At 49.5% G+C, this 12,013-nt stretch overlaps 4 protein-coding genes; 2 read left to right on the forward strand and 2 right to left on the reverse strand.

The window, feature by feature from the left end:
- Positions 1-2,474: 2,474 nt before the first annotated feature.
- On the forward strand, positions 2,475-4,115 carry FFUJ_05789 (related to WHI3 protein, involved in regulation of cell size; the record flags this gene model as incomplete). The annotated part of the gene is made up of 1 exon (XM_023579041.1): positions 2,475-4,115. One exon carries the CDS (start codon positions 2,475-2,477, stop codon positions 4,113-4,115), a length of 1,641 nt encoding a protein of 546 aa, XP_023431949.1.
- A 2,635-nt stretch (positions 4,116-6,750) lies between these two features.
- On the reverse strand, positions 6,751-8,555 carry FFUJ_05790 (uncharacterized protein; the record flags this gene model as incomplete). XM_023579042.1 has 3 exons in its annotated part: positions 6,751-7,409; positions 7,455-7,969; positions 8,017-8,555. 3 exons carry the CDS (start codon positions 8,553-8,555, stop codon positions 6,751-6,753), a joined length of 1,713 nt encoding a protein of 570 aa, XP_023431950.1.
- A 757-nt stretch (positions 8,556-9,312) lies between these two features.
- FFUJ_05791 (uncharacterized protein) lies at positions 9,313-10,664 on the reverse strand (the record flags this gene model as incomplete). XM_023579043.1 has 2 exons in its annotated part: positions 9,313-9,624; positions 9,672-10,664. The coding sequence occupies 2 exons, from the start codon at positions 10,662-10,664 to the stop codon at positions 9,313-9,315; spliced, it is 1,305 nt and encodes a 434-aa protein (XP_023431951.1).
- Positions 10,665-11,466: 802 nt separating this feature from the next.
- On the forward strand, positions 11,467-11,826 carry FFUJ_05792 (probable splicing factor 3B subunit 10; the record flags this gene model as incomplete). XM_023579044.1 has 3 exons in its annotated part: positions 11,467-11,469; positions 11,523-11,729; positions 11,794-11,826. The coding sequence occupies 3 exons, from the start codon at positions 11,467-11,469 to the stop codon at positions 11,824-11,826; spliced, it is 243 nt and encodes an 80-aa protein (XP_023432877.1).
- Positions 11,827-12,013: the final 187 nt, after the last annotated feature.

Below are 12,013 nucleotides of genomic sequence, written 5' to 3' on the forward strand. Positions count from 1 at the left end.
ACCTTCATCCTGACGGGATGCACACATACATACAAGCTTTGCGTAATGTATTTGTATGGAGTCTGGGTAAAGTCTGCAGTTAGAATTTAAAGCCGAGGGAGTCATCAACTCGAGTCGGACAGAATGAAAGTTGTCGGTGTATCTTACCTCACGTATTGCCGTGGGAGGCTGTGTTTGGTGAGGTTTGGTCGTGTAAGGCAAGGTCCAAGGTTGCTTCATCAATAAATAAACTTTCGCTTTCCTTGACCCCGTCTATTAAAAATCAGAGACCCTCCTTGACCTTTCCAAGTGCATTTCTACTGCCCCTCTTCCCTGAGTACCTAGGTATGGACTAAGCTTGGGAATTACCGAAGCAACATATCGCGTAGGTACGTAATGATACAGATGACTGCTTGGACCTCAAGTGGCTAATCTGTCATTTGAACCATCTCAGGCACATCGAGTCTCAATCGCGGCTGAAACAGCTTCGGCTGGACTGCATCGGCCAACTACATATTATACCGAACTGCACATACATGCAACACCGAGTTCAGCGTACCACTGCAGCATCTGCAAGAGACGCATTTCGGGTCCTTGGATGTCAAGGCGACCTGCACATTTTACCTCGGGGCTGGCTTCTTTAACAGCTCTCTACTCATCACCATTTTCTCAGGTGTTTGGATCAACAATAGCATCTTCGAAACCAAGCAGAAAACCACTCTATTTTCCAACCATTCCCCTTTAGTCCAAGCTTCTCTGAGCCCCTTGATCCCCGGACCTGATCCCCGGACACGATACTCGCTAGCGAAGACCGTGTCCACCAAACACAAGCAAAGCGTCCAGCGTGCCCAGGCACAACAAGGACAAGGACGGATCCAATTTACTCCATTGAACCAAGGACTTGGAAGCAGCCGAACCAGCCCAGCCCAGCCCAAGCACGAAACCAAATCGATCAGCAGTGCTTGGACCGAGCGTCAGAAGGAAACGGAGCTTACTTACTGTACCTTGACCTAGCTGAGGAATTACCGGGACGTGCGACAGACTCTCACCTCCAGCTACCGATTGATGATTACCTTACCTTACCCTACCAGCTTACCTACAGAGAGACTACTTGCGCCCGCGCCGCACTTTGCGATTCTCGCTGCCGTTGCTACCCTCCAAGTTCTCACCCATCTCCACTACCTACCTACCTACCTACCTACCTACCTACCTTACACATCTGTATCTCTCAAAATCACTGAGTGACTTTACTAAGGTAAGGTGGTTAACAATATCACACGGTCTTGCTCGCCCCTCTTCGTCCATCTCCCGTGCTCTGCTTCCAATCTATCCACTTCATTTCCCGTTTCTCCTCTTCATTCCCAACATCATCCCTCCATCTACACATACATACACACACACGTGCGCACACACTGGCAGGATTTCGCAGGGTTGTCATTCTCTTCAAATCTTTGGTAGCCAAGGACAGACGAAGTAGGTAACTACTGCCATCAGTATCCGTACCACCCACTCTGGTGTTACCTGAACTTTTAGGGGTATTCCGCCTGTCCCGTCGCTCTGCTGCTGCTGCTACCCACCGAGTCGCACTCTCTGGGTTGGTCTCCATTCCCTTGGCTCCTCTTACACAAGGTGTTTAAAACTCCCTCGCTTGATTCAGGCACCAAGGTACAATCCCGTGTTTCCTCACCCCAGCGTATCTCCGTCACATACCAGTCTGGTTTGGGGGACACCCATACCGTACCTCCCTCCCACGCAGGCCCCAAATCCACCTACCTACCTGCTCGCTGTAGGGATAAGGTACCAAGCATTGCCAATCCTTCCCACCATCTTCTCGCTACAGACACTACCGCTGCCGCTACCCTTTCTCCCCTACCTAAGGTAGCCGTGTCCTGCGGCTGGGGTATGAGAGTTTCTGGCGCCCCCCTACATTAACCACAACGGCCCCCCTCTCCAATCCTCGCAACATTCATTGCAACTTGCACCACACCTACTTGCTCTACTCACTGCGACGGTCTGTCCTGTCTGTCGCACTCCTTTTCACGTCAGTTTCTCAGCGCATTCTATCCATCATCTTGCTAACGCGACATCGCACTTACAGAGCGCAACACCATACTTTGTCTTGATTATAGCGACATTCAGGCCCAATTGCATCCATACTGATATCACTGAGTCAATCATCCGTGCCAGCCATCAACGCGCAACTGTTTACCTCGATCCTCAACCACAACGTATGTAAAGGCAGATTGCGCCAGAATACGATTCGCCTCAAACCATTCAGTCTTACCAGGTTGTCACTCAGCTCTCAGAATTTGACGACACACTCATCATCAACTTTGCGATTGCGCCCGCGACTGCACCAATACAATACCCACGACAAACGCGGTCACGACAAGCTTCAACTCCAAGGTCTCTTCGATCGTCGCATTCGCTTAATCCCAAATCGTGTTTCCGACGAATAAGGTCTTGTCCCAGCTCATGCAACTGCACAGTGGGCAATGAACATTGATCAAAGCGCACCACCGTCCGATCCAGCAAGGATAGCATCTCCAACAGCCAATCTTTCCTATCGCGCAAGTCCCTTGCCGCCTCCTGCCGCTACTTCAGCCAAACCATCTGCTGCGACGGCAGCCCTATCCAACACCACAAGTACAGTCGCATCTGCTGCGTCACTCTCAGCCATGGCTACGCCTAGTTTTATGAACCCGAGCCTTCGATCTATGGCACCACCATATTCTCACCCCCAGATATCGCGCGATTTCCACAGATACACTCCGGCACCCATAGGCTCCTCATCTTCCCCGGTCAAAGTATTAATTCGAAATCTGCCGCTAGAAACCTCCAGAGAGTCGGTGCGGTTTATGCTGGTTTGGTCGCAAGATCTTGTTGATGTTGAACTACTTCCTGTGGACTCTGCAGAGCCACACTATCTTACAGCATTGCTCAAATTCAGAACAAGGGCAGGCGCTGAGGACGCCAAACAGCTGCTGGATGGGTGTGCGAACACTTCCAATAGTGCGCTTTTGAGAGTCGAAATTATCAGCGACGAGCCCTCTGTTGCGCATCAACAGCCTGCAGAACCTGCTCACAACGGGGTCTTTCAGTCAATGGAGAACATATCCCCTCAAACAACCAATGTCTACCCTGGGCACGACCTTCCTAAGAATGAGGGCAAATTGCAACAGATTTTCTCGCCACATTCTCCCATTGGCAATCACCTGAACGAGCCTGGCAGGGCGACAGGCAAGAGCCTTATCGCCAATGATCCTTATGACGATAGTTACGACCCCCTCAATTTCGTTGAAGACGCACTTTCCTACGACAACGGACCGCGCAGGGCCACTGTTCCCAGTGTTCCCATCAACGGGATGAGTTCTCTTTCACTCAACACCAACATGCCCCCTTCCGCTCCTTCGTCTCTGCCTCAATACGGCAGCGGAATGTCAGCACAGTCGGGCCCCATGTCTCCGTCGGGCAAGGGTCAGTTTGGGTACCAGGCTCCAAACCAATCACCATACGGACGCATGAACTATCCACACGCCAATACGGCTGATCAGAATCCCCCTTGCAACACTCTGTATGTTGGTAACCTTCCCATGGACACGGCGGAAGAAGAACTCAAGACTCTCTTCTCCAAGCAGCGGGGCTACAAACGTCTTTGTTTTCGCACGAAAGGAAATGGGCCCATGTGCTTTGTCGAATTCGAAGATATCCCATTCGCTTCCAAGGCACTGACGGAACTATATGGGAAACTTTTGTCCAACAGCAACAAGGGTGGAATTCGACTCAGCTTCTCTAAGAATCCCCTTGGTGTACGAGCTGGTCAGAATCCTGCTCACGCAAACCCAGGTGCACTGGGTCAAATGAACGGCAACCTTGCCGCTTCTATGAACGCTTTCGGGTCAGCCAACCGCTCAGCTCCTTTACCACCCCCTGGTCTTCCCCAGCCCATGCCCGGAAACGGCCGAGGCCCCTTTCATGGAGGGGCCTCGATGAACCCCAGCTCCACTGGCACTTTTGGCGGTTTCACGCATCAAGCCTGGCCTGTTGCCGCGTTCAACAACCATGTTACGCCATCGCCTCACAGTGCCCATGCTCAATCATCAGGCTTCAGTTCAGCTTATATGCTGGGCAATTAAGCAAAATACTCTCCATGGCTAACGAGCACAATCCACATACTTGGATTTCATGTGTGACTATACCTGTAGTTGGCTTGGGGACTTTCGTGCTCAATTGATGCATTGCTTTTTTATGTCTTGTTTTCTTTTTTCTTTCATATTTCTTCAATGATTCCCCATTTTTTACGAACACCCACTCATTTTCATCGTTTATATACGGCGTTTTGATTTCTCGCAGTCTGGAGTACTTCTTCAATACAGCCGTCTTGTGGATGGTTCGGTTGGGTGTGAATATGATTCAGAGCCGACAGACACAAAGTATCACCAGTCTTTGATCTGGTGTAACTTGGCGCACTGTTTGCCTGGACCTCAAAATTCGAGTTCAAGCCACAAACTCCCGCCGCGAACCCCTTCGACTTGATCGCACCTCTGATTTCTCTCAATACAATTGGTAATTGCAACTGAGGCGCAACCTATGACTTCACGGTACAAACCCAAAAGAAGAAGAAAAAAGCAGTAAAACAAAGACGGTAGAGCATGGCGAAATTCACCAAGGGAGGTGAAGAAGAATGGAGGTTAGGAGCTGAGATGTGGCGAGTCACAATGGAGTGTTTTTGCATGAAAGAATGAGGTTCAGGGAAGCGCGGGTTATTGAGATTCATTTGGTTCCTATCAATGCTGGGAGTTTATTTGGGATAAGGTAAGGATGGATTAGGATTTCCTGGAGCATGGAAGAAACTGGAGCGGTCGTCCCGCGTTTGCATTCAGAAGGATTGGAGCATGGGATCGGACGGGCTACACGAGATCAAGGACTCGACAAACACGCATACCAAGATATCACCACTGGGCATTTCCAGCAGACCGCATCGGCATTGAGGAGTTCATTTATCTGATCCATCACTACGGGAAACTGGCGTTTGAAGTCTTTGTTGATGGTCATCTTGGTCAGGCTTGACAATGGCACAAGGCATGCTTTCGCTCATCTGTTGCTGTTGGGATCAGAGCTCTTTGGAATGTCACATTTGGAAGGGAGGATAGCATCAATGGAACATTGGGAAGGGACTGGGCTTAACGCGATATATCCATATGTGCACCGCGTCAGGGCAGGAATAGGGCGTTTCCTTTCTACATGTTTCTCTTTTTCTTTTCTTTTTCGCGCATCAGAATTCGGACTGTCGCGCGAGTTGGGGCATGCATTTGCAAGCACAGCCTCTTACATCTTCATTAAGGCGGATGAAGCATAGCGCGGTGGATTATGGGCTTTCTTCTGGTAAATGTTGTTGAGTCTCAATGTTACGGCTACAGATTTTTCTACCTTCGGCCGGTAGGCGGTTATTAGCGATAGAGTACAAGTTTCAGTTGTTTATTTGATTTTTAAACTCTCGTGTCTCCGCGTCCATGTGATGTCAATTCCCTCGCTCTTTGGCAATCTCAATACTCAAGTTCCTATCCTCATGACGAAGTATTGACGAAAATTTAGGGGCATTGGCATGCCACTAGCTCCATCATCACCGTATTATTGGGTTGCCAGCGCTTGAAATGCAGTTTCAAAGTCATGACATGCCCAGTCAGCTTGACGTTGCAACTACTACCCCAAAGAATGTGGTGCATTGGAAGTGAAGCCGACGATATCCTCGCCCATGATCAAGAAATGCAACTTGTAACTATATGCTCAAGTCCTAGGGATTTGACCATATGAGTATCTACCAGCATTACCGGTGAGGCATATCCATCTCGATGAACCCGGCTATTAACCAATGGCTCTGAGGCTTCCACGCATACAAATGCTGACAGGGTAGGGTAGCATCGTGTGGCTTGACAGATGCAAGTTAAAGCAGGTCGTGTATCTGGGTATGCGCTTCGAGTGGTGCTGCATTCGCTGCAGCTGGCGCTTCGTACACAGACCGAGGCGCTTGTGCCTGTGTAGATGCTCGTGCTCGTGTTACGCACCATCGGGAACCGGTGACGGGAGGCCCCAGAGGATGATGATTACCAATATGCATCTGTCTCTGTTTACAGCCTGTAGATGGGTTACACTCTACTACACAGCAATCTAGCTTACCCAGGTTCGCGGGCCGAACCCTCGACGGGCGGACGGGACGGGCGCGGAAATTGGGAAGGGGGAGAGATGCTGTGCGACAAGGGAGGTTGTCATGTGGGAATAACCGGTAGCAAGGGGTGTGTGGGCGAGGACAGGGGGTGGAAATGGGTGGTTTCTGTGTTGAGACGCCTGCAGAGGCACGGAGATTGTGTGGTCTGCGGGTATTGGATGGGAGAGGAGGCGGAGACGATCCGGTGGGTAGGGTATTAGTTGAGAGGCTGATCAGATAATCTGTTTCTGGTGTTTGTGGAGGTATATGTGAGGGGGATGCTCATGCAGGTATGATAAACTTGGGACGACGGTGGTGGCAGTGGAAATGGAGTTGCAGTATAGTACGGCTAGTCGATGAACCCAGGGATCGAGTATGCAAATCACCTAGAAGGAGACTGAAACCGTAGCTATGAGATTGCTTACTGCGTGAATGAAGCATCTGTCACATGTTTACCAGGGTGGTAGTGTTCCAGTTGCATGTCGACAACGCCAACTGTTTGAGGATAGTTGAGATATCACATCCATTGGCTGCAGATAATACATAGGGCAAAAGCTCCGCTAGCTCTACGAGTCCACCGAGCCATCATTTGCCCAGCTCATGGTCATGGTCGCCCATAGATCATGGTACATGGTTTGCTGTCCATCCGTATTCAGACCCGGTGTGAGCATTGCAGAATTCATGTCAAAGTCTGTGTCCCACGCCGATATGTATGGCTGCATATCTTTATCAAACATGGGGCATCCTTGGTGTCCCACGCCCCTTGAAGTCGGACTCGGTGCTGTGAGCATAGCAATGCGCCTGTCGTACTTTGATTTCACAACACGCAGTATCACACGGCTTGCGGAGAGTACGTCGACACGTTTACTAGACGGTGTGAGATCCTCCGGCCCGTCACACATGAACTCGAGGAATTCGTTAAACCGTAACTGTGAGCGTGCCCAAGCATGATCCCAGTCTGGAACCTCAGATATGGGAAAAGAGAGTCGCACAGCGAGGATCACGGAGAGGATGAACTTTGTCCAATCGATGCTTGTGAAGTACTTGAAGCTGTCGAGGTTGAGGAGGTAGTCGAACAGGGCGCGGGTGTTATTCACGCAGCGTGTGAGACGGACTGATGATGGGTGAATGAAATGAGGTTTCCTTGTGTTGGCGCGTGTGAGGCAGAAGATGGCACCACCTTGCAAAAAGACGTCAAAGAAGAGATGTGCGAGTTTCACAGGTGCTGTACAACGTTAGAAATGTTAGCACTGCAATAAAGATGGCTTACCTGAACGAGAGAGATGTGGTACCATGGTCTCTTTCATCTCCTTGTGCTGCATCTCGAGTCCCAGCAGCATAAGTTGAACCTGCTGGTTCACCTGCGGATCATTGTCTCGTATCGAGTTGTTTGCCGTGGTCGTCATGTTTGCAAGTCGAACAAGGTAACTCAGTGAAACATCACCATCAACCTCGGCGTGGCGGTGAAGTAGCTCGCAGCACGTTGCGGTCCAGGGCGTCCACTGGGGCATGAGCAGATCCATCTTCTTCCAAGTGCAGAGGAAGCTGTCCAAACTGTGAGTAAGTTGGTATTGGTGCATCTCGAGGAGGACGTACTTGGACACGGCGTAGTGGTATGCTAGATACGCCCGTAGTCTGTCGAGCTGCATACTGCTCATATCGCCGGGTATCGTGTTGTCAAGATTAGGCATCTCCTGGTCGAGATCGAGGTCACTTAATAGATCACCAGCCATACGGTAGTATTGGAAGGCCTGTCTGTTCTTCGGTCTCAGATGAAACGGGTACCTGTGAGTGTTAACCATGCCAAACTTGTTCAGAGCTAATCTACTGACCAAGCGCAATAGATGAGAATGCCCTGTAGCAATTCCATGCTCCTCTCACCACTTGCCACGAACTTGAGGCCCAGAACTTTTCGAAACTCATCGTCATAAAGCGTATGTCCTTGCAGAGTGCGCGATCCAGAAGCTGCAGCCAATATCGAGAGCAAGACAAACGGTCTGGACGCAGCGAGGCTGGCCACCGTCTCATCAGGCTTCAGTACAATGACAGGGTAATGAACCAGCATCCCCCGAAACGAAACCAAGAGCGACTCTGCGGAGTCAAGGTTGAATTGGGGCTTCGCATGGAAAGATTGTATCGAAAGCGTGTGAGATGAGGATGGCGTGGGAAAGCCCGTGAGGGGCGAGTCTTCGAAGCTACTGAGATCCGCGTCTGGATCTGAGGGGAATATTGAGTCTATGAACTGCGCATGTGAGTCTCGGAGGTTGTCAAAGTTCTCATCGACGTCCAATTGTGTTGGAACTTCAAAGTCAATGGTGAAAGTCTTTGATGGCGCTGGTGGTGGAGGAGGCGGTGGTTGATGAGTTTCCATCGCGCTGTATCAAGTTTATCTATCAGCCTGATTTCCCAATGCGACAGAGTATTTCCTACTATTTTGTCCTTCTTCTGCGCGTTCGCGGGCCTGTTCGCGATATGCATTCTTTCTTGGACTCGAGACACCTTTCTACGTCAGATGATGCGCTGTAAACGAATCTTCGATTGAGAGGCCTTACTTGCGACAGACCCCAGGCTGTTCACTTGGCTGGCATTTTATCTTTGTAGCGCGACACGCTTCACAGGCTGTTGAGACCCTCTTCCGAACTGGACAAGCCTCTGCTGTCGGTGACTCGCTCGCCATTTGTGTCGAGGTGTCGAGATGTCGATTGGTGGCGGTTCGGGATTGAATTGTACAAGGCCAATAATTGAACAGTGAAAGGAAGAAAACCTCATGCGACAAAGTGACAGAGAGTCGTGACTTGCGCCGGTGTAATGAGGAACCGAATCATGCTCAATCGCCGACAGCTCTCGGATCTTATGACCCACACAAGACGGCTGACATTGGATGTAAGCACGCATATAATACAGCCAGTGAGAGTGAGTATTGGATTTCGAGTGATGTTCTAGAAAAATAGAACAAAGGAGAATAGAACAAATGTAGGGAAAGATGGCTTCTTTAATTGATGTCTTGCCTAAACCCTCTCTCCTCTCTCTCTGACACGCCTAATAAAACGTATGCTGGCGCCCAAATAATAATACGCAAGTTGTCAGTACCCAACTCAACACATATACATATACATACACGCACACCCTTATTCAATGACTGTATACTTCAGTCCCGGGCTTGCTTCCTTCAGAGTCTTTTCCACGATTTCCCATAGCGGCACTGCCAGCTTCTTAATCTCATACGCAGCCGTCTTAAGTCCATGTCTTTCGTGTCTGTGCCGCGCGAGATTGGATGCTGCACATCCTATCGAGCAGTATATAGTGTCCCTCTTTTGATCAATACATTCCTTGCACGCCACTGCGTTGCTAGTCCAGTCCTGCATTTCGGTGTCTTCATCATCATACTGCACACATCTATCTCCACTCTCGCAGTCGTGCTCCAATTCATTGTGGTCGCCCTGCTCAGGTTAGATCCAGTCAGTCTGGAGAAGCTGGTAACACTTACGACACCCCTCTCGAAGCATTCATCCGAGCACCACACTGTTAATTCCCTCGTGCCGCCCATGTGAGCAAGTGCTTGGCACACCGAGCATGAGAGAACATCCTTAGGGTCCACTGTAGCTGTACAAACCGCGCAGGGTGGTAGATTATATAAGTCCTGGGAAACAGCGGGCGTTTGGCTTGCTTGGGCTCGAGTCTTATTCTGCAGCCTGTTCTGCTCAAATGCCATCTTTGCTCTACGCAGCTCATCCAGTCGGTTTCTGTGATGCTCACGTTGCGGTTCCGTCGTAAGGCTCGCTTTGTGATCTTGTGAGATCCGATCAATGACCTGCTCAATGGACATTGTGTCGCTGGCCGCATACGCTTCCAGGTATTGCTGTGCGTTTTCCACCACTTCTCCGGTTTGCAAATCTTTGAAGAAGAAGTCGATATAGATCTGTTTCAATGATGCTGCATCGTTTTTTACGGCTGTAATTTGGTCGGTAAGGGAGTCCACGTCGGCTTCCCAGTTGGCTGGCTTGCCTACACCCTCCCATATCCTCTCAGTGAGCTCTTCCCAGCGCTTAACCGGGTCGTCTAGCATTGCTCGCAGCTCGTCTTGGTCTGCCCCGCCTTCTCCTACTGAGAGGAACTGCGGGTACATGCGTAGCACCCAGCGGTACCATGCCTCTTTTTCCGATGCAATACTGTCTTCGATTGATGTGAGGTCGATCTTTCTGTGATCTTTGACATCGGTAAACATGACGTCCAGTTCGTTCAGAAATGCTCTTCGCTCTGAGAACCACTCTCTGCCTTCAGCATCGCAATATCGAGCACGCATCCTGTCAAGGACCTTAGGGAAACACTTTTCGCATTCCACCACGCTTTCCTTTTCGCATTCTGATAAACACGCCTTCTTGATGGCATCCACTTCGTCGGCGCATTGTTGCCTGTGCACTCTGGCCGCGCTCAACTCTGTCCAGTGTTCTGGAAGAGCAACCTTGCCCGTCGAACCCATTTCTCCCTATCCTGACGTGACTAGGTTGGATTCGTTCTTGTTCTATAAGTAGTAAACTTGTAAGAATGATGAATTCGGGGGGGTTGCCAAAAGGTCAGTAAAGTTGAGGTTGCTGAACTTTATATGCAAGATGAGTAATGGTACTGATTAGGTCAATGAACTAGCAGCTCGTAGTCAATACGTGGTCTTTTTGTGATGTATCAATTCGTGTTAAAGTCGTCTATTATTGTTCTTGATGAAATGAGAAGCAGGGGTCAGTAACTGGAGGTCTGTAGGTAAAGCCCAAACTGCCGATGTTTAGGCGGTGTAAACCAGCTGGGTAAGGCAGCTGTTTCATCCTCAATCGCTACAGCCCATCAACAAATTCTCTTATTGCTACTAGGAATACAGACAGGATGTTGTGTAGGATAAGAGAACATGCCGAGCCCCTTTATTCTCAAGCAAGTCTTGAGCAGCACCAGTTTGGCCACCTGAAAAGGTCTCATCATTTCGACTTATATGGAAATGAGTATTTGACATAGGTATGAACCAGATCAATGATGCCCATAATGACAGTAATGCAATCATTTCTTGTATACTATATAAAAAGATAAAAAGATGACGCAGTAATATCTCTCGTATAATTATTTCATTTGCATGAATTTCTATCAACCCAAAGGGCATTGCTGGCCATGTCCTGGGTCCTCGCGTTATGCACATACCGAGGCGCCCTATCTTATCAGGCGCATCAACTTTCATCATTTCGCGATCTCGGCGCATTCATTCGTCTGCTAACAAACAGCCTCCTCTAATATCAAGCAATATGGTACGTCTCTTCCAATCCCAATTTACGAACATCGTATGCTGACAGATGGCAAGGCCGACAAACTCCGCACTCAGCAAGAACTCGAGCGCCTCCAAGCGAAATACGTCGGCACTGGTCACCCAGACACGACAAGCTGGGAATGGCGCACCAACATTCAGCGCGACACATACTCTTCCATCGCCGGTCATAGGCCTCTCCTCTCTTATATCGCGCTTGCTGAGAACGAACCCATTATCAAGATTCGCGCCCAGATGATCAGGGTATGTCAAACTGCCCCTTGTCAACGGCCAATAGCTAACCTATTGGGCACAGAAAATGGTACAGCCTTGTGGTCCTCCTCCGCCACGCGAGGATTAGACCGGACAGACAATACCATATCGCAGGCAGAACTAAGAGATACAACGTGGTTTAGTTTCGCTCGGGATTTTGAAAAGGCGTCAAGGATTAATACCCCTATGGTTGGGAAGATTTTGGACCTACAATACCATATTTCACCATACAAAATTGTTTCAAGCTTTGAATTGAATGTTTGGTCTGTATTGGG

Source organism: Fusarium fujikuroi, chromosome FFUJ_chr06, assembly GCF_900079805.1.
Source record: "Fusarium fujikuroi IMI 58289 draft genome, chromosome FFUJ_chr06".
Classification (NCBI taxonomy): Eukaryota; Fungi; Ascomycota; class Sordariomycetes; order Hypocreales; family Nectriaceae; genus Fusarium; species Fusarium fujikuroi.